The sequence below is a fragment of the Crocuta crocuta genome, unplaced genomic scaffold, assembly GCF_008692635.1.
Source record: "Crocuta crocuta isolate KB4526 unplaced genomic scaffold, BGI_CrCroc_1.0 scaffold154, whole genome shotgun sequence".
NCBI classification, from domain to species: Eukaryota; Metazoa; Chordata; class Mammalia; order Carnivora; family Hyaenidae; genus Crocuta; species Crocuta crocuta.
Window position 1 is genome coordinate 6,604,050 of NW_027530545.1, and position 26,336 is coordinate 6,630,385.

The 26,336-nt window shown below is 35.2% G+C and overlaps 1 protein-coding gene across 4 annotated transcripts in view; it reads right to left on the reverse strand.

Moving 5' to 3' along the window:
* The window catches only part of EPC2 (enhancer of polycomb 2), a 121,445-nt gene that overhangs the window by 23,470 nt on the left and 71,639 nt on the right, over window positions 1–26,336 (reverse strand). For all 4 annotated transcript variants that reach the window (XM_077767786.1, XM_077767785.1, XM_077767784.1 and 1 more), the window contains exons 3-6: window positions 15,049–15,194; window positions 8,767–8,973; window positions 1,879–2,027; window positions 950–1,082 (exon numbers count right to left, since the gene is read on the reverse strand). In XM_077767786.1, coding sequence (XP_077623912.1) covers window positions 950–1,082; window positions 1,879–2,027; window positions 8,767–8,973; window positions 15,049–15,194 — 635 coding nt within the window. The remainder of the gene's footprint in view (window positions 1–949; window positions 1,083–1,878; window positions 2,028–8,766; window positions 8,974–15,048; window positions 15,195–26,336) is intronic.

The following is a 26,336-nucleotide window of genomic DNA, read 5'->3' on the forward strand; positions in this document are numbered from 1 at the left end:
TATAGAGGCAAATGTGATTTAAGAAGAATCAAGTAGGTGGGCTAGATGCCTGTGATTAACTAGATGCCTGTGATTAAGAACAAAAACCAAAAGTGTTTGAATTGACATCAGCTGATTAAAGGAGGAGTCTTCCTGCTCCACATTCTTCTTTGACCTTTAACGATGAACCCATGAAAAGTAAGAATTGTGTACATTTTTAAAAGATGAATTTTCCACAAACACCCTATGTTGCCTTTTAAATCTTGCTACGTACATACTAAAGCTCTACTGCCTAAAAGCTCAGTCAATACCTGTTTCCTTTTTAAACTAAGCTCCTTAAAGGTTTCATTAATGAATACTTTAATTAATGTGCCAAGTGAATACTGAATAAATACAATTCCTTTCAGTCTAAGAGACTTAATCACTGAGTCTAGCGCTTTATTATGAAGAAAATAGAATCTGGAAGTTACAGGGCTTCTTCAAATCACTCAAAGTAGAGAGCGTTGATTAATGCTGGTTCTGGAAGTGATAATGAAATTAAGAATAACTTTCAATAGTGTCAATGAAGGAAGCTTTAATCTTAGGTTTTGATGCTTGCCACTACAACACAGGATTTACTAAGGCTAGTGGTAACAACAAAACTTTAATTACCCATTTTCTCTAGAGAAGCAGATAGCATAGTGAAAAGCACATGGTTTTTGGTGGTAGGCCTAGACCTAAATCTTGAATCAGCCACTTATTAGCTATACAATCTAGAAGTTACTCAGAGATAAAATCTGTGACAGTGGGCTGCTATAAGGATTAATGAGTTAATATGTATATAAAAATTCCTAGCAAAGTGATTGGCAAATAGTAAAAACTAACACACGTTAATTACTTTCTTCTTAACCAAATTATACTAAGACAGCTCATGAAACCCTGATTGTCTGAACAATATTACCATACGTGCTTCTTCCCAGAGGATATTCACCTTAGTTTTACATTCTTGGACTTTGTGATGGTTTCCATTATGAAGAGTTGCTGGAGTGGCATATAACTCTTTTTCTGATCTATTGATTTTCACTTCATTAAGGATTTCACCACCATAATCTCCCAAATGATATCTTGAAAAGGTAACAAAATATAAGAAAATGTTTTGTAGTTTAAAAATAAATGAGAAAGAAAAACCAATGATCTTTCAATTAACTAGAGCACAACTAATCAAATAGAGCCAACAATTAATCAGAGAGCCAACAATTAATCAGATTACTCCTGAAAGAGAAAACTTACAGGAATAAAGAAGTTCATATCTGGGATAAAGTAAGAACAAAAACCAAAAAAAAAAAAAAACCCTCTGAAGAAAATGGAAGACAATTTTCTTATATATTTAATATTTTTAAACACTGGGAAATGATATTTAGGATGCTTACCTCAGGAAGGACATAAAATTCTGTCAGGTGTAGTTTAGTTTATTTAATTATGCAGGAAAAGGACTACTGCATTAGAGACACATTTTTAAAATGCGCTGAAACAAAAAATGTTTTCTACCTAGTCAGAAAATAAAATCATTTAAAGTCATTTCCCTCAAATTTTAACAGAAACTTTAATAAAAAGAATGGACAAAATGATCTCTAGGTTCTTATCTAAATAAAACTCAAGTATTCTGAAAAAAAATTAAGTATATTAGAGGATCTACACATAGTACACACAAAAATATACTCCAAATTCGCAATCCAAACTGATAATCTAATCTTTAAAAAAAACTAGTAAGACCAGAATTATTCAAAAAATGTAAATTTTGTTTAAGAATCAATTTTAAATGTTTTAAAGCATGGCAAAAAAATAAAACAAATCATTTGATTACATTCTGACCATCATTTGGCTAAAGGTACCATTAGTATATAACAGCAGCAAGGTTACCTTTTTTCCACAACTTCTAAGGTTAAGTGCAATAATTCTCGTTTTGTTTTCTCTCTTCTCTTAATCATTTCCAAAATTGTTATGGCTCTACTAAACTCGCGTCTCAATTTCAACATCTTTTCATAAGAGGCTTCATCATTCTTACGATTCTATTGAAAAAAAAAAATTTTAGAAAAATAAACAATTCAATTATTGACATTTACATTTTCATTCAACCAAATCTTATGAGATCCAAATCTGTTTCATGAAAGCAAAATGTTAAAAAACTATTAAATGTAAAAATGTTAAAAAATTATCTTAAACAGCTACTACATAAGAGAACCTATCTATTTAACTCTGAAAACAGAAGTATAAGCAAGTATCTCTCAAATGTTAAAAAAAAAATGTTGCCCATTGTTGAAAAGATGGAATGACAGAAGGGGTAATTTCAACGTAAACATATTTTAAAAGTCTGCCTGAAACAAAATCTAGTGTATCAATCAGAAAATGTAGTCCATTCAAACTGATGCAAGGCATTTTTTAGGGACAGAAACAGTTCTGTTAAATCAAGGTTACCTAAAAAAAAAAAAAAAAAAAAAAAAAAAAAAAAAAGAAAAAATGGNAAATGGGTCTTGTCCATCCATCCACCTCTGTAGCTGCAGGCTGGAGGGTTCAATACACTGCAATGTAAACACTCACAATGAAAATGACAAGCAAAACTTCCTATCAGAAACTCAGATATAAAACTGAAAGTAGTATATAAAGCATCTCAAGAATGGGACTGTCATGTTTCAAAGTGACAACGCCTCACTGCAGGGTAGAAACAAGGGAAAACTCTAAATTTCAGAATATTGTTAAGAAGGTCCTATTTTTTTTTTNAAGGTCCTATTTTGAAGCCTAAGATTTAATTTGAATATCTCAAAATGAAAGTCCTGCTTAATAACTAAAGAAGGCTCAGCTGTAATTAGCAAATATCTGAATAAAGTCACTGTTAATATAAAATATTTTGTTGAATCAAATAACCAAGGAATATTTATAGTAGGCATGGAACTATTTGTTTAAAAACAGACCATTACCACCTCCTATTCTATATATCCAGACAGACCGCACTTAGGCAATCTTCCCATTCTTGAGTTAAAAATACAATGCGATATTAGAAAGAAACTGAAGCCAGATTTCATATTGGAGGATTATAATGGAGAAAATAAAACTTAAAGATTCAAAGTTTTACTCCTTTATGTATAGTTTCTTGTATTTGAAATGTAACTGTCACCTATAAAACATAACCTAAACTAAGTCTCATTAAGGTACTGCATACCAAGTATTTAAATTTTCTTTTTATTGTTTGTTTACTTTTGAGAGACAGACAGAGGTGAGTGGGGGAGGGGTACAGAGAGAGGGAAACACGAAATCCAAAGCACATTCCAGGCTCTGAGCTGTCAGCACAAAGCCAAACGCAGGACTCGAATCCACAGACTGCAAGATCATGACCTGAGCCAAAGTCGTACTGCTCAACTGACTGAGCCATCCACGTGACCCCATATGACAAGTATTTTAAATGTTATGTTAGTAAGTCATTTATTTTATCAAAAGAAAATTAAAAAATTTTTTTTTTTTTTTACCATTCCTGTACTATGTGACAAAAGGCAAAACCTAAAGCGTGGTTTTAAGCAAAAGAAAAAGAAAAAAAATTGGCAAGCAGGCAGCACTATCTCCCAATTGAAAAAAAATTAACATTACCAAGAGCAAATATTAAAGTGTCCCCCTGTACAGGGTATTGCACATGTTCCCTATTCTCAAAAGGCTTACAGTCTAAGAATGAGACATACTGATCAAGAGATGAGTAATAATGTAAGGCTACATGCCAGCTCAACAATATTCAAAAGTGCACCAGATCATTTTAAGATTGCCTCCTCTTCACTAAGTGGTTCTTGTGGACTGTATGCTTCCGCTCTATCTTAACCATTCATTTTCTGCTGTCTTTAGGCCCAAATTAACTACCTTACTTATTTTGCCTTTCTCTAGTCCTTTCTACTTTTTTCTTTTTACTCATTTTGAAATAATTTCATATTTACATAAAGTTAAAAAAAACAGTATGAAGAATTCTTCTGTATTTTCATTCAGATTGCCCAAATGTTATTATTTTACATTTGCTTTATCTCTCTCTATGTATTTATTTAGTCTATGTTGTTAGGGGCTAAAATGTTTTGTGTCCCCTGAAAATTCACGTTGAAACTCCCAAGGCCCCCATGTGAAGGTATTTAGAGGAAGGGCCTTTGGGAGGTGATTAGGTCATGAGGGAGGAGTCCTCATAAATGGATTTGTGCTCTTATAAAAGAGACCCCAAAGAGCTCTCTTGTCCCTTCTACCATGTGAGGACACAGTAAGATGACTGCTTCTGAATCAGGAAGTAGGCCCTCACCAGACACTAAATATGCTGGTACCTGTATCTAGGACCTTCAAAGCCTCAAGAACTGTGGAATAAATAGGTTGTTTAAAGCATCCAGCCTATGGTGTTTTTTGTTATAGCAGCCTAAACGGACTAAGACACATACACATGAATGTATAATAAAAACATATACAAACATGCAAAATTAGTAGTATTAAAAACTTTTTTAGAGTTTGAGGAGAGAGAGAGAGAGAGAGAAGCAGAGACAGAGAGGGAGAGCGAGAATCCCAAGCAGGCTCCACACTGTCAGCACAGAGCATGATGTGGGGCTCAAACTCACCAGCCGTGAACTTTACAACCTGAGCCAAAATCAAGAGTTGGATCCTTAAATGACTGACCCATCCAGGTGCCCCTATTTTAAAAATTTCTTGAGAATAGTTGGGATATGTACTGTCCCTTCATCTCTAAGCACTTTAATATGTACTTTCTAGGAACAATGACACTCTTTTATATAACCAGTACCATTATTAAAATCAGGAAATTAACATTAGTATTATCCTATTATCTAACTTAAACGGTTTATTCATATTTCACTGACTGTTCTACTAATGTCCTTTAGAGCAACAAATATATATTTTTATATGTTTATGTAACTGTTGCTCTAAAGGGCATTAGCAGGTCAGTAATTTTTATTATTAAATTCACTCATAACAGTAAATTTTTTCCTGGTCTAGGATCTGATTCAGGAGTACAATGGCACTTAGTTGTCATGTCTCTTTAATCTCTGATAATTTGGAATAGCTCCTTTGACTTTCTATAGTGATCATGGTCTTGACATTTTTTTTTCTTTTTAATGTTTTATTCATTTTTGAGAGAGAGAGAGAGACAGCGTGAGCAGGGGAGGGTCAGAAAGAGAGGGAGACACAGAATCTGAAGACAGGCTTCAGGCTCTGAGCTAGCTGTCAGCACAGAGCCCAATGCAGGGCTCGAACCCATGAACCATGAGATCATGACCGGAGCTGAAGTCGGATGCTTCACTGACTGAGCCACCCAAGCGCCCCGGTCTTGACATTTTTAAAGAATAGAGGCCACTTATTTTTGTAGGATGTTCCTAAATTTGGGTTTATTCAGTGTTTTCCCACAATTAAATTCAGGTTATGTATTCTTACAATGATTATCACAGAAGTGATCACTGTATCCCTCTCTTATATCAGGAGTTAAATGAATGATACCTATTTGTCCCATTACTGTTGATGGTATTTTTGATCACTTGATTAAGATGTTGTAAGGTTCCTATAGTGAAATTACTATTTTTCCTTTTTTATTTATTTTATTTATTTTTAATGCTTTATTTCTGAGAGAGAAAGAGTGTGAGCCGGAGAGGGTCAGAGAGAGAGAGAGAGACACAGAATCTGAAACAGGCTCCAGACTCTGAGCTAGCTGTCAGCACAGAGCCTGACGCAGGGCTCAAACCCACAAACCGTGAAATCATGACCTGAGCTGAAGTAGGACACTTAACCAACTGAGCCACCCAGGCGCCCCTAGTTTTCCTTTTTTAATTAAAAAGTATGGTGTAGGATTATGGACCTTGTTTCTCATCAAATTTCCTACCATTAGTTTAGTATCCATTGATCCTAACTTTTGTCTGAAACAATTATTACTACTGTGGTTGCCAAATGGTAAACTTCATCATTCTACTGACACTGGGAAATTTTAAAATTCTACTGAAAGGAAAAGTGTTCCCTTCTCTTTTATTTATCAACCAACCAACCAATCAATCAACCAACCAACCAACCAACCATCCATTCATCCATCCATCCTTCCCTCCCACCCTCTATCCATCCATCCATTTATATTACTATGGACTCATGGGTTACTATGGGTTATTCGTTACTCTATTTATTCAGACACTTAAAACTTTCCCACATCTGGTTAGTTAAGTCCCCCTTCAAGCTGGCTCTTGAGGCCTTCTGACATAGATCCAACATTCTTTTATCTTTAATCAACAGTCTTACTTTCTGGCATAGCAGAATGTTCCCAGCTTATCTTTATACTTTCCCAGCCCTAGACCTGGAAACACTATTTTTCTATAGTGCCTTGGTTCCTTCGAATGGAAAATGGTATTTAAAAATCAAGATCTACATGCTCAGCATGCTCACTGAGTATCACTGCTTCTAGACTCTCTAAGCGAACAGAGCTACAAAATATACCTGTAATCTATGTATGTACACATATACATGCACAGATCTGTATCTGACTATATCAATATTAAAAACAGTGAGTTCCTACTAACATCTTTTCTATGCTTTTAAGATGGCCTTATCCCTGTTTTCAAATCTATTCACCCTTTACCCTTCCTTACAATGGTCTCTGCTCTGGACCAACTCTTTCCTCCCTATTCCCAGTTACATAGTGTAATTCTGACCTACTGCCAAATCTCTAGGAAAATAGTTTTCAAACTGCTGCACTTAGATTTAACTGTAGATCTTTTAATAACCAAGGATAATTCACAGGAGATTGTTACAGGCAGCCAGACGGAGAACAACTACTCTGAGTTTCCTCTCCTGTCCATCTTGTTTATTCTGGCCACAGAGAGGGAGGAGGAAAAGCACAGATGTTAACAGTTGTATCTATGGGGTTAAACATATTCAACACACATGCTGATTTAAGACTTCCCAATCAGCACTTTCAGACATGCTGGTGCCTTAAGATGACCTCTTTACGAATGTCCTTAAGTACTTAAGCACTCCCAAATTAAATATTAGTTTACCAAATTAAAATTAAATTCTAGACTGCCAAGCAAATATTTCAGAAGCCCTTTATTTTAGCACCTCTGTATCTAGCTATACATGTGTTTTCAATTTTGTGGAAACAAAAAAGTAGGGATCCTTTGTTAGCAATATTCACTTTTGCCTATCCTAGTGCTTGTCGTCTGGAACATCTAGGGGTATTCACTGTTGACTGCTTTCCCAACTTTCTCATTTTGAAACAAACATTTCAAAGCAGCATCAGTGTGCATGAAGGGGAATAGTCTGGTCCCAAAATTGAAAACAGAGAGGAATAAAAAGATTACTGGAAAAGAGGAAGAGGAAGGTGAAAATAAGAGGTAAGAGAAATCAGAGTGTCAGGAAAAAGCAGTACTAGTTATTGTACAATGAAGCACCTATACACAGGAACTCATTACTAGCAATTCTCAATATACACTGGTTAGAAAACAGTGACTTAACCTATTTAAGAATAAAACTAATTTAAATATTTAGAATAGTGTTTACATGTCAATAAATATTGCTAATTTTAAGTTCTTCACACTCACTAAAAGAAGTCTACTAGTATACTTCCTTCAAAAGACATTGCTAAAAGTCTTTTGGAATGTACCTGAATCAATTACATTTCTTTGAAAAAACCATTTGTAGTTCTTATTTTTTAATGATTCAGGTAAACCTCCTCTTCCTCATGTCTAATTGACTATATTTACAAATTTACCTCATTCCAGTCTTTTCTAAGATGTTACATCTTCATAAAATATCCTCGATTTCCTGATCTAAGAACTAAAATGCCAAATTGGAAACTTAGCCGGGTTTAGGGAATGTCATCTAAACTTGGGAAATCCAAGACAGACTTACAGAAACTGGTTATTAACCAATAGAATTTTTCCTAAAATATACTATTCCTGGCAGCTGTTCTGTTTCACAGCTGTTACATTAACAACTGACAAGGATAGCTTTTAATGTTAGAAAAAACAGGAATCCAGAGAAAAGGCTTTTGCCTCCAATCATACTTCCTCATGGCTTTTATATTTATATGTTCTAATTTTTTGCAATGTTAGAGAATATGTATGGTGTTTACTGTTGATTATGAGAAAGGAAGACAATGAATGCTCCCTCTGAAATAACACTCTCTTCTATATCACATCATTCCACAGCATGAGACCCTGTTTCTCTTACTTAAAATTCTGGCTCACACTGCTTGTGAAAGGCAGATAGGGACAAGTTCATTAATTAGAAATCTGACACAACTGACAACTCAGAAAAGAAGAAAAAGATTCCACTGTTACTTTTGACTACTGGAAGAATAGGCTTGAAAGGAAACTTTCCTTACTTCCCATGATCCCATAGTAGCTACAGGGAGTAAAGTTCATTTTTATTTCCAAGAATCAGAATATGGTTTCAAAAGAGCTACAAGCTCTTAAGCTTCCCAAACAAGAGGATATGTATAGAATGTATAGTTTACGGAAGAACTCAAATTTCTGAGCTAAAGATATGTAATTCCTTTTACTACTTCAACTGCAAGGTTGAAATGGCAAATTCAGGAGACTTATAAAGGGCACAGGTATTGGATACTGTACCAACAGAAAGCGACCAACAGAAGCTACTGAAGAGCAGGATTGCTAACATTACATTCAACAGTGTTATTAGCTTCCCTTCAGGTTCAAGGTATTCAAAATTATTGAAGTTAGAAAAAAAAAAAACTGATCTTAAATACTATTAAGGTATACTAATTAAATCTAATTTGCCCATTACCTTTCGAGTTTGCATTTTCTCTGTTCTCCTCCGAAAGGCAACATAAGGGTCATTGTTGGTGGAGCCATCTCTTTTCTCTTGTTTAATCTGAGGAATGAGGGATGGCCCTCTGCAGTTTTTACGTTTTCTTACCCAGTAGTCATACACAGCTTTAATAAGATAATCATCTTCGTTTAGCAGCAGTTTTGCTTCCTGAAGTGTTACAAGCTAAATGAAAAACACAAATAGTCATCAACTATAATGTTTGAAAAAGAGAAATCAAAGTTAAACTATACCTATAGAAAAAAAGTGATCGGTCTAACGATGATCAGACATCACGACTGCAGAAAACAGAATTCAATTCAATGTAACAACAGATTTATTAATGAGGAGATTTATCCAAAAATTTACATTTTGTCCTGAGAGGTAGTAAGAACCACAACTTAAAACATTTAAGAAGACTGAATGAACAGTTGGGAAGACTGCAACAATCTATGCCTCAGGTAAGTCTTGAACTAGAAGACACTGAGGGTCCATCACAAATCTGATATTTTGATTCTATACACCTGAAGATCTAGTTTTCAACAGTCTACTAGTTCTTTCTGTGCTTTTGTTTTCCAACAGAAACAAGAAGATACAGAAGGTTTCTTTCTATATCCATCTACAATGAAAAATCAATATTCTCCAATATATTGCAACTAGTATAACAAGTTTCTTTTGAAACTGTAAAAGAATAAACTTAGCATATTTCCAGAAGTTTCAACACTATGCAATTTCCCGTATGAATTACGTATAAAGGCAATTCCTCTATCCAAGCTACTTAAGTACTAGAGACTCCTTATTCTCAACACTCATTCTGCTAATAACATTGTTACGTCTGGACAGTGGTCCTAAGGTGATTCCCCTTGGAGTTCTGACACTGGCCTCTCAAGGATGTCCTTCTTCGTTATCAATATAGTAAATAATATAATGCTGACGTATCTCATACTAAGGTTTGTAAAAATTTGCTCGGTCACATCTATTTCCTTGTTCCTTGTGAAGACTGATCAGCTTTAGCAGGATGGATTATGCGTTTTCCATATCCATTTACAGGGAACTCTACACGGAGTTAAGGCTGGAAAACTTCAACAAAGTGCTATTATCACAATCTTTCTATTGTGATAAGATGAACATACAAATTGATTTGAGGGTTGTATGAAGTCAATGGAAGATAGCAGAACCTACAAAATAAATTTCTCATCTCTGATTTCTCATATTGGTATAACTTCACAGAATAAATGCAATAATCATCTGGATTTCCAGTCCTATGATGGCGATTACCAGGGCTAATTAGTTGGTTTGTTATAATGTGGCTGCCAAGACTGGCCATAGGAAGAGAGTACAGTGACAATGTCAACTTAAGTATTCTACTCCATGTAATGATTACATTTAGTGCAGTGAAATTTTATGTGGCCATACTTTGGCTTATGCAGTGGAGTCAGCTTCAATTCATCTGAGAGTCTGAGTAACTTGGTCTTTAAAGTGGAGGGCCACAGATTGGAATAAGAGACCAAACCAAAAGAAGCAGTATTTCCAAACTTCAACTTTAAATGGGCATCTCTGTTATCTGTTAGCTCAAGTTCTCTGGAATGGTCCAAAGTCTGTAAGGCCAGTGGCAGAATAAGAAGCAAGCTTTCCGGATCTAAGAAAATTCTACCTCAGGGCATGTGAGTGGCTCCATCAGTTAAGGTTTGACTCTTAATCTCTGCTCAGATCATAATCTCACAATTTATGAGATCAAGCCCTGCATCGGGCTCTGCGCTGACAGTGTGGACTGCTTGGGATTCTCTCCCTACCTCTCTGCCCCTCTCCTGCTCGCTCTCTCATTTTCAAAATAAATAAACTTAAAAAAAAAAAAAAAAAAAAAAAAAAAAGAACATTTCCAAATATCCCACCTTAAAAAACAAACAAACAAAAACCTGACCTCATGTTTACAGCATCATAACATCACAAGCAGCTCTCGTGTGTTCTGGGGACCAAGGAAAACAATGCTATGATATGATATGCTATACACCTTCAGCTGTTTGGTCATTCTACTTCTGATAAAATTTTGTAACCTTCACTAATTGTACCAAGAACTTACTCTAACTTTAGCGTGTGGAGAAGGATAGGTTTCTTTCCATCAAGCTGCAGAGCCGTAGTGAGTTTCTTATCTAACATTACTACCAGAGTAACACTACTTCCTATCCAGGAGGTAGTCATGGGATATGCAGGAAATGTCATGGGATTCAAACACTGCCTCAGGTTTCCTTCTCTGCTGCTTCTTGCTGCTTCTAGAAATGTCCTTCTGTCTGGTTGATAAATACCCTCTTTATATCTCAGGTAACAAGAATTCAATACATTGTTTACAGTTAAATATCATGGCCTTTCTTTCCAGTGTTAACTGTATTTTCTCAGTTGACTGATGTTTTTATGCTGCTATACAGTAAATTTTTATGTTAACCATTCTGTTAAAAGTATCTTTAGCGATTCTAAGGCAATTAGCATCACTGGCATCATTATGACCATAGTGACAGCATCAATTTGAGTGGGCAAAAACTATCTGCACACTCAAAAAGTAGCCTCAAATTATTATGACACATGATTAAAAATCCACAAGATCAGAATCTTACTACTTTTCTACCTTAAGAAAGAAGTTCTGCCATTTAACAATTTCTACTAGAAAGCAGTGGGAACCACTATTTACTGATAAAAGGTCTGTGGTAAAATTTATTATTTTTAAGACATCTCTGAGTTGTCTGGTTTATTACTTTGGGGGTCTGGAGATGAGGAGATAAAAATTATTCTACTAGCTGGGCTTTTCTTCTAGGCTACTACTAGCTCCATGAAGACAAAGATCATTTAGTTTGCTTACATACAGATTTATGGCTTAGCAATTTCAATAAATACATTTATAATACACAAATAAATTATGTGTAAAAATTAATGTTTTTTAATATAGTTGTTTAAGCAGTAAGTAGTTAATAATCAACTACTTTCAGTCCACCATTGTGTTATAGAAGTTGTGGGGAAGACCGGGAAAAAAAAAACCTAAGATAAAACCACTACCTACAGAAACTTACAATATGGCAATGGAGGCAAAGCAAATAAAATTTAAGCAATAAGTGAACAACTTAAGAACTTTAGAACTGAGTATTAGTGCATTAAGATATATGACAGAATCACAATATACTTCATCTGGGAGTGCCTGTGTTGGTAGCTTAAGATACAAGCATAAATTCTGAGGACAGATGTTGAGGGAAATAGCAACAAATATGATGGAGAGGAATAGTGGAAGAGGAGATGAAGAAAGAAGACAAGATTCAAGAAATTCCAATACTCTAGGGCTATTTGCAGGATACAGGCTGAAATGGATGGATGACAATGAGAAGGTCACTGGTGCCCTGGGTACAATTTCAGTAAGCTGAAATGGATTGTGGTATGGGTAAAAGTTAAACGACACAGCTAATCTTTTAAAAATTTAATTGGTGACAAAGGAAAGAGAGGGTGGAATTTACAGAGAAAGACGGAGTCAAATGAAAGGGTTCTCTTGGAAACAGGGAACCATGGCATATTTTTGGGCAAAGGGAGAAAGACTAAGGAAATGAGAGAAGAAGACAATTAAAGATGAAATATTCAAGGAATATACAGCTACACAAGGAAGAGTTAGAACTAGAAATTTAGGGACTGAAGGGATTAAAAAACAACAACAACAACCCACACCATTGTCAGTTTTGGGAATCATTGGAGAGATAAGGAATACAGTACAGATTCATGCTGAGTTAAGAGAGTAAGTGAGAAAAGTTAAACTTGAGAGGTCTGTGGACTATCTAGGTGGAGAAGTCAAGAAGCAGCATGAAAAGAGAGAAAAGAAAGTCCTGGAGCTTGAGAAAGAAGTCAAGGGTAAAGACATATGCATTACTACTCTCACAAAAATGCTTGCTGAGGTGATATTACCCCAAAATACATAGGGTAAGAATATCAAGAACAGAATTTCAAGAAACTCTGATGTTTGCAGAAATTAATGAAAAGGTAATTGTCAGCAAAAGACAATTAGAAGGAATGGTCAAAGAAAATAATTTAAAAAATCAGGAGAGAATGAAGGGTGAGGTGTTTCAAGACATAGAGGGAGCTCAATTAAAATACATGAATGAGGACTGAAATATATCACAGCATTTGGTAACAGGAATTCTCAATAATGGCTTTATTGTCGTAGTCTACACATAATGATGGGAGCAGCAGCTCTGTCTCAGTCTTTTATGACTTTCTCTGTCAACCTAATAAATATTGCTTTAACCACAAACTTAATTTCTTGCCTTGAGATCTGCTACTATGTTAGCTGCCAAAAAGGAAAAATAAAAGAAATCCATGCATCCACAGTTCAGGTGCCTAGAATGAGAAGTGCCTTTGGTACCATTAATCCTTAGTTCTAGTAAAAGGCCCATTATCTTGTCCCTAAGACAAACTTCTACCTTTGCCTACATGGCCCAAAGCAGGTGCTATTATGCTCTGAGCCTACCCAGTTTAGGGCTTAGAAACTTGTCACTGAACAAAAAGAACTAAAGTAGAATAGTGTTGCTTGTATGTGGACATTATTCACATGCTTTTTGTTTATCCTGTCCCAAGTTAGATGAGAAGCTCCCCATGGGCAGAACTTCTGTCACCTCTCTTGCTCACCTAAGCACTAAATAATTACTGACTGAAATGAAAGAAAGCAAATTACAGAACAGAGGACTGAAGGCTTCTGATGATGTAACTTCAGCCACCAAGAGCTGAGGAATCATGAAAAATAGCAGAAATACCAAAATAAAGGCTGAAACTAAGACTGCTAGAAAAGTTTGCATATAAAGAAGAAAAATGAAACTATACCTGCCAGTGATCAAAATCTTCGGAAAACGGTGAGCACTAATAAGAATAAATATTTTGATATTCAATTTGGTAATTACAACAAATTTCCAATAAAAAAAGACAATCTTTCAAAAAACCAACTAAGCTGAGTTTTACAACATTCAGGTTTCAATGTACTTCTTTTGATTGCACATCAAAAATAACTTTCCATCCAAATGGGGGGGAAAGACTGGAAGAAAGGCTAAATATGCAGCAAGCATTTCACAATGAAAAAGTTTTGGAAAATGTTACGAATATCTGGTAATGTCTTAAGGATTTAAAGGACTTCAGTTGTGAGGTAAAGGAAAATCATGAATTTGTAGTGGGTAAACTACTGAAAAGTGTTAATAGTCTATTATAAAATGTTTACTTTTATCTCTAACTTCTTTCTACATTAATAACAATTAATATATTAATACACCACCCAGGTATACCAATTATTTTTAAAAACACTTTATTTTAAAAATCTGATTACAACAATCTATACGTGTTCATTATAGTAAATCTGGAAAACAGAAAAACAGAATAAAGAACATGCTAATCACCAATAATCCTATCACTTAAGTAGAACGATTAGTGGTATCTTTTTGTATTTTCTTGATCTTTTTATTCAATATGCACATATAAATGTAAACACTTTAAATGAATCTTAGAATTTTGCACTTAATTCTGTATCCTTTTGTGAAATCTAACATTACATGAGCATTTCTGTTAATAGTCAAAATAATTATTCTTAATGACTGTGTGATATTCCACCCCACAGACAACCTATAAGTTATTCTGAACATTTTTGTTCAAAAATCTTTGACATTTTCACCAGTTTCCTTTTGAGAATGATTCCTAGAGGCAGGATTACTAAATCAAAAGGTACAAACATTTTTAAGGTTCCTTACATATGCTGCCTAACTACTTTCCAAAAACATCATACCCTTTTAAATTCTCTATACCATATTTAGAATGACCCACTAAAAAAAGTTATTTCTTTGTGGTTAACTTTTCTTCATTTAAAATTTTAAGTAATATATATGCAAAACTAAAATGATAATGAGTACCTTAATAAATCTGAGCTTAACTAAACCAGATTTGGCAAGAGATATCTGCCTTAGAGACCCAACCAAGTAAATTTAATCCTATGAAAAGGATCAAGGAGATATTATATACTATTGCAGCTAGTATTATTTTTATATCCAAACAAGAAGAAAAGTCAGAATAGTACTCTTCATACTCCTATTCAAAGAAATTATGCTGAATTATTCAGTTCAAGGAATACTGTAAATAGAAATTCTTAGATGTCAGGGAAATTTAAAAGGCAATACACTCAGGTCTAAAGAAAATGCAAAATAAAACTGCTAACTGGATGAACTTAAATATAGGAGACATTTTTATAAGGTACAGTACCTGATTAGAACTGGCTTTTTCAAGTCTGTCAATCATAATTTCAAATTGCAAAGGCTTAATTTCCATCTTTCTGTTAAGTCTATTTAATAAGGTCTCATCTTCTGAATCCATATCATAATCTGGTTGCTCGTTGTCTAGATTAAAGGCTAGAAAAGAAAAGAAAAATTCTTCAAACTGAGGAGAAATTACGGAGTTAGAGAGTATTTTATATTTGACCACAGAATACTCCTAAATCACAATGCATTGACCAAGAGGAACTCATGAGCAGACATCTAAAAATTGATTTCAGAGTACACCCAAAACTAATGTAACATACATTGTGTGTCAACTATACTCAAATTTAAAAAAAAATTGGTTTGGTGAAAGCACGGTATAAGAAAAAATAAAATTTTAATTCATATATGTGATTTAAGTTTAATGGAACAGTAAGTAAAAGTAGTAACTAAAATTAATCTATTTTAAAAATAGAGGATCACATGGAGGACGAGAAGGGGAAAAAATAGTTGGGGAGAGGGAGGCAGGTAAACCATGAGACTCTTGAATGCTAAGAACAAACTGAGGGCTGATGGAGGGTGGGGGAGAGGGGAAGGGGGTGATGGGCATGGAGGAGGGCGCTTGTTAGGATGAGCACTGGGTGTTATATGGAAACCAACTTGAGAATAAACTCTTCAAGGAAAAAAAATAAAAGTGTCCTCTTCAAAAAAAATTTTTAAAAATAAAAATAGAGGATTACAACAACCTACTGAAGATATTTGCAAATGATATATTCAATAAGGAGTTAGAATCCAAAATATATAAAGAGCTTAAACAACTTAACACCAAAAAACCAAATAATCCAATTAAAAAATGGGCAGAAGACATGAACAGACATTTCTCCAAAGACGACATAGACACGTGAAAAGATGCTTAACATCAGTCATCATCAGGGAAATACAAATCAAAACACAATGAGAGATTACCTCACACCTGTCAGAGTGGCTAAAATAAAAAAAAAAAAAAAGAAAAACAAGTGTTGGCAAGCATGAAGAAAAAGGAATTCTCTTGCACTATTGGTGGGAATGCAAACTGGTGCAACCCTGTGGAAAACAGTATGGAGGTTCCTTGAAAAGTTAAAAATAGAACTACCCTATGATCCAGTAATTGCACTACTGGGTATCTACTCCCAAATTACAAAAACACTATTTCAAATACCCCTATGTTTATTGCAGCATTATTTACAATAGCCAAAGTATGGAAGCAGCTCAAGTGTCCATCAATAGATGAACAGATAAACAAGATGTGCTATATATACAACAGAATACCATTCAGCCATAAAAAGAACTGAAATCTTGTCATTTGCAACAACATGGATAGAGCTAGAGAGTATAATATAAATTGCAATAAGCCAGTCAGAGAGACAAATACCTATGATTTCACTCATATGTAGAATTTAAGAAACAAATGAACAAAGGAAAAAGAAAAAGAGAAAGACAAACAAAAAAATGAGACTCTTAACAATAGAGAACAACAGATGGTTACCAGAGGGGAGATGGTGGGAAATGGGTGTAAAAGGTGAATAGGGAATTCATATTACACTTATTTGGATGAGCACTAATATATGGAATTGGTGAGTCACTATATTGTACACCTTAAACTAATATAACACTACATGTTAACTACACTGGAATTAAAACTTCAAAAATTAAAAATAAATCATCATGAAATATATGTCAAAATAGTGGCAATTATTTTAAAAAGATGTTATATATTTATCAACATGGTAGTTTGGTAACATACTGAGAAGTTATCTAAAAAAAAAATTAAGAATCTAGAACTAAACTCAAGTACAAAGTGTATGATAAGAAAGGTATTTCAAATCAATGAGGATAAAACAGATTATTAATAAAAAAAGGTTATACATACTAGGTCCCTTCTAAAAACTTAAGTTGGAATTCTACCTCATTCCTAATACCAATAAGTTATATACTTAACAAAAGTTTATTTAAAAAAATTTTTTTAAATGTTTTATTTATTTCTGAGAGAGACAGACAGAGTGAGCAGAAGAGGGTCAAAGAGAGAGGGAGACACAGAATCCAAAACAGGCTCCAGACTCTAAACTAACTGTCAGCACAGAGCCCGACACGGGGCTCGAACCCACAAACTGTGAGATTATGACCTGAGCCAAAGTCGGACGCTTAACCGACTGAGCCACCCAGGCGCCCCTATTTAACAAAATTTTATAATAAAAAATAAAATGCAAAAATTGCTAAAAGAAAATGCAAGGGGAAAATGTTTGGGTCGGTACAAGCTCAAAACCGATAAATTGAATTAAATTCATAAAATGAATTACATAAATGCAAACACAGCAACAAGATATATTTCACTTATCAGACTAAGGTCTAAAATTTGATGGTATGCTATTTTGGAATGAATGGGGGAAGGAAATCTCAAACACCATGAGGAGGAAATTAAAACTGGTATTTAGTTCAATAAAAAGAACTTTTCTTGGACTTGGCAATTCTATTTCTAGGAATTTATCCTACAAATATACAAAGCGACAACGATATATATACATTATTACATGTGACACTGTAAGAAGTAAAACATATAAAACCAAGCAATGTATGTAGGAATAGAGAAATACTGTATATAATGGTTTGTACATACATGGAATAGACTAAAGCCCTGAAACTGAATGATAATGATGTATGTATACTGATAGGGGAAGACACCTATCTTAATAAAAGGTGAGAAAAGCTAAAGTACAGAATAGCGTACATGTGCAGTTACTCATTTCTTAAAAGTATAAATAGAATATATATGTATACATATATACTCTTAATTTTTTTATTTTTATTTTTGAGAGAGAGAGAGCGAGTGTGAGCAGGGAAGGGGCAGAGAGAGAGAGGGAGACACAGAATCTGAAACTGGCTCCAGCCTCTGAGCTGTCAGCACAGAGCTCAACACGGGGCTTGAACCCACAGACCGTGAGATCATGACCTGAGCCAAAGTTGGACACTCAACCAACTGAGCCACCCAGTGCCCCATATATACAATTTTAAGTGCACAGAATATTTTTCTATAGTGCACAAAAATATGCTTTTAGTTATTTTTTAAATTTTTAAATGTTTATTTTTGAGAGAGACAGAGCAGGAGCAGGGGAGGTGCAGAGAGAGAGAAAGAGAGAGAGAGAGAGAGAGAGAGAGAGAGAGAGAGAGAGAGAGAGAGAATGAAAGAGAATCCGAAGCAGGATCCACGCACTGAGCTGTCAGCATAGAGCCCAACACAGGGCTCAAACTCACCAACCACAAGATCATGACCTGAAACAAAGTCAGACGCCCGACTGACTGAGCCACCCAGGTGCCCCAAAGATGCGTTTTTAAAAGGTAAGGAGAGGTGCACCTAGTCGGTTAAGCATCTTGATTTCAGCTCAGGTCATGATCTCACGGTGCATGGGATCAAATCCTGCGTTGGGCTCTGCTGCACTGATAGCAAAGAACCTGCTTCAGATTCATTCTCATTCTCTCATTCTCTCTCTCTCAAAAATGAATTTATAGAACAGAGGCGGTCTAAAATTAGCCAATAAAGCACATATTACTTCTGGTTAATGGTACCTTTCAAAGTCCCTTAGATTACTTTTACTTGGATATATTCACATCCAAGTATCTGACAGGCATAGCTATATAGTGCAATGAAAATACAAAGAATTCAGAAGAAATAATACAAAAAATTTTCCTAGAGCTAATAAATGGCAAGAAGTCTTCAGATTAAAAGACTTTACTGACCATGGTACGAAATAAGTGGCATGCATTTCAATGTGGCACATAGTGATGGGCTAGCTACTGCCCATTACTTCATGATATTATTACGAATATGAACATTACTACATAATATTATGTCTATTATATGTTGTGTGTTAAGGGGAAATATGTGCTCCGCACATTTCCACTTAAATCTGTAGGAGGGAAAAGTATAGGAAAAATACTTTCAGTTTCTCTGCACCCCTTTATTATCTCCTCAGCCAAGGAAGGAATGACTTACGATGGTGACTTTGGGAGGAGAAAGTTCAATATCTTTGAGTCCATAATTGTTTGTGGTTCTTCCTTCTCTTGAAGAGGGACATTCTAGCCAGCCCTCTACTACATGGTAAGCACAGCGGCCAATTCTGCCCTTATATGGGGAGACCTACTTGGTCTCCAACCAATGGTGGGTAAGCTTGTCTAATCCAGGGGTTAAATAAGAGGAAGTCCACTGAAGTCATGTATCTATGTCTTGTTTTCCAACACCATTTTTATTAGTATCTGTGTCTGTTTCTCAACTAGTTCCAAAGCAGAAAAGAAAAAAGAATGTTACTTTTTGCCCTCCTAAGCAAAATTTGCAGGCTACACTCCACAATTTATAAGAGGTAATATTTTTTTTTTGACTTTAGAACATTCCATCTTCCATACTTCAGTCTTCATCCCATGCCCTCTAAGATCACACACATTCTCTGTTCAGAGTTTATTCCACTCACCCTAGTCTCTCTGGTTATTTACTTAAGTATGATGCAATAGCACATGTGACATAAACACTCTCTAACACACTGAATATAAATAAGAGGGCTTAAATTCCCAGCCTTATAAAAATGTAGTAAAATAAACATGGATAATTTTCCTATCTTAATTCTGTGAATTTAGAACTCTTCAAATAAACCTATCCTTACATTTATAGTTGTTAATCACTGTATCTACCTGTCTGTGAACCTTCCTATGCCATGTTTAACATCATGGGGCATTCCATTCCATTGGCAACTATATCATAGATGAGTAACTTACCCTCAAACACCTAACCCGCTGGTGACCAGTGACCTATGAAATAGAACAGGGTTTAAAGCTTTTCTAATAGAAATGTGAACACAAAGACTGCTTCTGGGTAAAGAAGGCAGAATGAACACAAATATGTCACAAAATTCCAAGATGAAAGCAATGTTTTGTTTTGTTTTTTCCCAAATGGGATTTATCTTCAGAGGTGATGGGAACTAGCAGGTAAGAATTATTACATTTTCAGAGTTACAAAAGATACGGCTTAGCAGACGAGAACAATGAAATATAAAACAGTTGGGGGGCAGGGGGAGGCAGGTGGAGAGAAAACAACTAGAAGCAGGAAAACTGCCCCATCCATCTAAAGACTTATAGAAAGTTGAGATCAACGGTTACTCTGAAAGAGGGGGTAAAACACTTTTGAAAATAGGAAGATTAGTTTAAAATCTTTATATGGAGAATTAGACCTTTCTCTCCTCCAGTGCAGCTAACCAACTACATTTGCTCCCAAATGGTAGAGTGGGTGTGGGTGCGTGTGTTTGTTTCTTGGCATGTTTTCCTGCCACGGATCTACTTACCAGTCATTGAATAAAAGATTATTATCTCAAACCATAAAATTTTAAGAAAGCATTAACTATGAAAGGAAAGAATCAAATTGGGGCAGGGAAGGCAGAAAATGGATAGCAACTAGACTTCTTTGAATGCAGCTTCTATTATAGATATGACTTTTAGAACCAAATTTTACATAATATGAAACAAAATAAAATCTTGGAACAAAATCTCTAAGAATAAAATTAAATGGAACAAACAAAGCCAACTGTCATTTGGGTTCTACTACAAGTATCTTTAAAATACAGTAAAGTAATATTTCTAATGGGAAATACTCTTAAGACCAAAAACAAAAATGAACCAACCAACAAACCAAGAAAACTTCAAACTGTTTTTGATAATTATATTATTGGTACGACGTGCTGGCATTACTATTCTGAGATTATATGTAAGGTGAGATAAAACAAGGTAATTATATGGACACCCTTGAGAACCGATAGATGTGAAGGTTTTAAGTTTGTAAATTTAAAATCCGGTAGTCTTGATTTAAGTAAGAAGTATTAATAAAAACTCATGATGTATTTTACCTTTCAAAGTTTAAAAGTACATATTTCCCTGTGAGGTACACTAAGAAGTCTTAGAGACACTGGCCAGCCCAGTAGCAATGAACATCCCTAGTGCCCAGATTGTAGTCTCCAAATAGGATTTGCCACTAAAAGGAACATAAACTTCCTGGAGAAATGGGTGCTTTCAGATCTGAGCCAGGAAATACATGAGGTGAACCTGTAACATTTTAGTTTTCTTGCTTTCAGGTACGGTACAGCCATGTCAAAAGGACTTTAAAAGCTAACCCAAATGTTTTTTCCTACGGGTCAGAAATGGATGAATATGAGTATCAGTAAGGATAATAATACAATGAATTAAATCATAATAAAAAATATGTTTATGTTTACGGATCCATAATGACTCTAGTAACAATAAACATTTCACAGTCACTTTTCAAAGGTACTAAGAAACCAACCTCCATCAGGAAGTTCAGAATTTTTGGTTCTCTCTCCTTTTGTTTTTAGGATCCAGAGAATGATTTCACACCCACACTCCCCACCCCCAGCTCCCAGCACATGCATAGGGTTGTACATGCAGTGGAGTCCTGTACAGGCTGGAGGCACTATGAGGGGTTAACGGTGAGGAATGGCATCCCATCAGTGCCTGGACTTCAGCGTGAAGTGATTCCTTCCAGGATGGGGGGAAGGGGGGTGGGAGGTGGCATTTCAGAGGCAACAAACCAGAGAGGAGACCTGGAATGTGATTTTCTTCATGGTTTGAGCCTCTTGTGACAAGCAAAGACTGGCCACAGGTCTGACTCAGGCCTTTCCTTGTACCTGCAAGTGATATAGACAAGTCATTCTGCCATGGAAGCCCATGCCAGGGCCTGGGAACTGCTTTATCTCAGAATATTTATGAGCACAGGGCCTATGCCAGAGACTGTTTGACTCCTACTGTAGAGAGAGAGTCATTTTGGTGCCTCTGCAGATCAACTACAATCTATTTTTGCTTTTCTTTTTTTCCATATTTTGTAATTTTATTTATGTGAAATGTTTAAAAAAGACATACAGAAAGAATAGTGCTTGCATAAGGCTGGGGGTAGGAAAAGGAAGTGAATGTCAATGGGCATGAGCTTTCTTTTTAGGGTGATGGAAATTACAGGGGTGGGGGTGGGGCAGGAAATCAGGATGCAATGAGTCAGGTTAGCAAGAAGGTAAGAAACTGTGATCTAGATTCACAGAGAGGATGAAGAGATACAGTTTTCAGTCCAGCCAATCATAGTGAAATAGCATCATCAGAGAACTTCTCACAAGTGTGCTCTGCTTTTTGAAAATAAATCTAGACGTTCTGTTTCACTCCATTTATATAATCTGTCAGTTTATTTGTGAGCTCAGATCAATTCACAAAAAGACTTGTGTAACAAAAGATTTGTGCCCACTTGAAAAGAGAATCGTTATTAGAGATCTGGGCCAATGAGTTCCAGTGTTTACTTCTTTTTCTTTTAACACGCTTGTCAGGATGTCATCTATATACCATATAATTCACATGTCTGCAAGTGAATATTTAATGTATTTATAAAGCATTGAATGTATTATATCACCATTATACCACATCAACCTAATTGTAATGTCTCTCCTTCTGTGATATTGGCAACCATTAATGATCACTGCCTTGATCTATTAATTCCTTAGGGGTTGCAAACTAGTGATAGTCAATCATTTCTTCTTGTTTTGCTTTAGCTGGAATACTTTTATAAAGAGAAATACCTCCTCTTCAACCACTTAGAGATACAAGATACAGTTCATTAAAAAAAGGCAAGATAAATGCTCAATTCCCAATTATATCAAGAAAATGTTGTTTTTCTTTTAAGGAGTGGTGTGAGAATGGTACTGTGTTTATGTTTTTAAATTCCCAGATGAAATGACACTGGATTGGCTATACAAAATCATGGTGGGGAGAAATGGTGTAGAGGAACAACGTTACAATGTTGAGTGATGAGTTCAAGGCAGTTCATTGTATAACTTTTTCTGCCCTTATTCATCTTTTTGAAGTATATTTATTTTGAGAAAGAAGTGAGAGAGAAAGAGAGAGAGAGAGAGAGTGAGTGAGCACATGATCGGAGGAGGGTCAGAGAGAGAGAATCCCAAATAGACTCTGCACTGTCAGTGCAGAGCCTGATGCACGGCTCAAACTCACAAACCATGAGATCATGACCTGAGCTGATATGTATATACACCAAGAGTCACCGAATGAGCCACCCAGATGCTCCTACTCTTTGTTTTTGAAGCTGTTAAAAAATTTTCCATAATAAAAACTTCTTAAAAGATAAATATCTAGGGATACCTCAGTTAGTAACAGCGTCCAACTTTGGCTCAGGACATGATCTCACAGTTCGTGAGTTCAAGCTCTGCATTGGGCTCTATGCTGACAGCTCAGAGCCTGGAACGTGCTTTAGATTCTGTCTGCCTCTCTGCCTCTCCCCAACTCAACTCTGTTTGTCTCTCTCTCTCAAAAATACATATAAAAAAATAAATAAAAGATAAATACCTAAAATATACAAAATCTCTAAAAAAGAATCAGTAAATGACCCAGATAAAAAGGTCCCAAAGATATGAAGAGACAATTCACATAGCAAAATGCTTAACATCACTGTAATTGGGAAAAGGCAAATTTAAATCAGAAAATACCATTTCATATCCATCAGATTGAGAAAAATGATAAAGCTTAATAACAAGTGTTGGTAAAATTTTGAAAAACAAGAACTCTCTACACTTCTCATAAAAATATAAACTGGTATAACCAGTTTGGAGAGCAATTTTGCAAAGTAAAGTTAAACATGTACATTCTTTAAGACCCAGCATTTCCACTTTATAGGTCTATATCCCACAGATGTACTCATAAATATGGACAAAACATGTACAAGGCCATTCATTGCTACATTACTCACAAGAGCAAAAAATTAGGGAAAAAACCTAAATGTTCATCAATTTAAGAGAGAAATGGGTATATTTACACAAAATTTTATTTATAAAATGAAAACTTATGAACATATGAATGTTCATAAGCAACCTTATTCATAATAGCCAAAAATTGGAAAACCAAATATTTTTCATCAGGAGAACGGTTAAACAAACTGTGAAACATCTACATTATGGAATTATATTCAGCAATACATAGGATCAAACTAAGGATACATGCAACAACTTGGATAAATCTTAAGGGAATTATGCTGAATGAAAAAAAAACAGCCAATTCTGAAGGATAAGTATTATAGATTCCACTTATATAACATTCTTGAAATGATAAAATTACAGCATGGAAAACAGATTAGCAGCAGTAAAACAAGGCCAAAAATGCACCCATCTCATAAGATTCTTGTCAGGATACAAAGAAATAATTTGTGCATATCATAGGGCCCAGTACAGAGGAAAAGTCCTCAAGAAATGTAGGCTGTTATAATTACTCAACTCAACTCGATTTGTAGACGGATCAAGACTATCCTGTGATTTAGCAGAAGTGATATTTAAGTACAACTTTATAGGTAGGTCCTTTTAATATTAATTCCCTTAAAAATCATGGTATACAGAAATCGGGGTTTTTAGTTTAAATTCTTTAAAGCAGTCTCAACTATGAATAACTGAAAATGGTAATAGTTTATTTAAAAAACGAGTACTTTTTTTTTTAATTTTTTTTTTAAATTTCTCTGAAGACCAAGACCTCCCATGTAAGAGCTGCTGCATCTATTTCTTTGGCTTATTTCCTTAAGACTGATTTTGTACCCAATGTATTAAAGTCACAAATGCTTTGAAAGAATCTGAAAAACTTTTCAAATTAACCCACAGTTTAACCTTGTATACAGTCATGGTTATACTTGGAAATAATTTCTTTTCTATTGTTCTCTAAGTCCAGACATGTGAAATTTTAACTAAAGGAAAAAAGAAGTAACAAATACCCAGGGATGGAGGGACTTGTTAAATGACTGACAATTATGTCACAAGTTATTTATTTTCCTATATGTTTTTCCTATCAGAGGAGAAAAAAAAATGATTTTAGGTGCGCTATCAGTGGATTTTAATTAGTATTTTAGTTAAAATAGTTAAATCAAGCAATGGCAAACTATGGCCTACAATGAAATCTGGCCAGCAGTTTGTTTTTGGTAAGGCAGTGAATATGTAAAAAGATTTTCACATTTTTACAGAGTAACTAAAACAAACTGCTTTAAAGAGGAGAAGAAAAAAGAAGTAAAATATGTGGCAGAGACATATGTGGTACCCAAAGCCCAAAACGTTTACAATCTAGCCATTTACAAAAAAAACCCTTGCTAACCATGGTCTAGATTAGTAAAGAATAAACTGCTTCTGAAACACTGGGGTATGAGAGATAAGCAAAGATTTGCTAGGGAAGTAGTTTTCACAATTTCACTCTATGGAGTACAGTTTCTTCTCTCTTGGCTATCTCTCAGGCTCATCACCCATGAACAAACAAAACAGTCAATACGGCAAGTTACTAGGAGATACTCCCTGAAATATTCTTAGGGAATGTGAACTAAGAGCAAGAAACCTATTGTTGTTTAAATAATGAAATCATCCTTAAGGGCTGTCTAGCTCTGAAAAGTTGAGGTCCAAATTTGGCCAGAAACTTATTTCTAGGCCCCTGAAGTCACCTGCTTCTTTTTATGAACTGACAAAAATCAGGAAGAGCTAGTCACTAATATGCAGAATGGACCACTATAATTTGATTAATATTATAAAAAAGTATAGACAATTTTGCTATAACATGACATGAGTTCCTTAAAAGTCCTTTGTATGTAAAATTGTACACCAAAATTAACATGCTTTACGGAAAAACTATGTAACTTTCAGAGACCAAACAAACTGTAACCGTTGTATTAGCAGGTAAGCCATTCAGTGGCTGGCTACTACCTCAAGGGATACTAAAAATGCACGAAAATAATAGAATGAGACTGCTGGTTTGTGAGTGCTGAGACATTACAGATTGGAATGGATCTCTGCATTGGGGTTTCAGAAGGAAATGTAACCTGCCACTTGTGAAGAGCTGTGCAAGGCTGGACACCTCTCTTGGAAAGGAAGCCTAGGTGGCAGACACTCTATTTTAATTTTCTTAATATGGAGTTGAAAGGGCTCTGGCATGTAGAGCAGCCAAGCTAAATTTGTGCCTCCCTGTAGAAGATTTTTAATTTTTTTAAGTTTATTCATTTTGAGAGAGAGAAAGCAGGGGAGGGGCAGAGAGAGAGAGGAAGACAGAGGATCCAAAGTGGGCTCTGCACTAATAGCAGAGAGCATGATGCGGGGCTTGAACCCTTGAGCCACAAGATCCTGACCTAAGCTGAAGTCTGTAGATTAAATGACTGAACTCCCCACCCCAGCCACCCCTGAAGATTTTTAATTCTTTTCT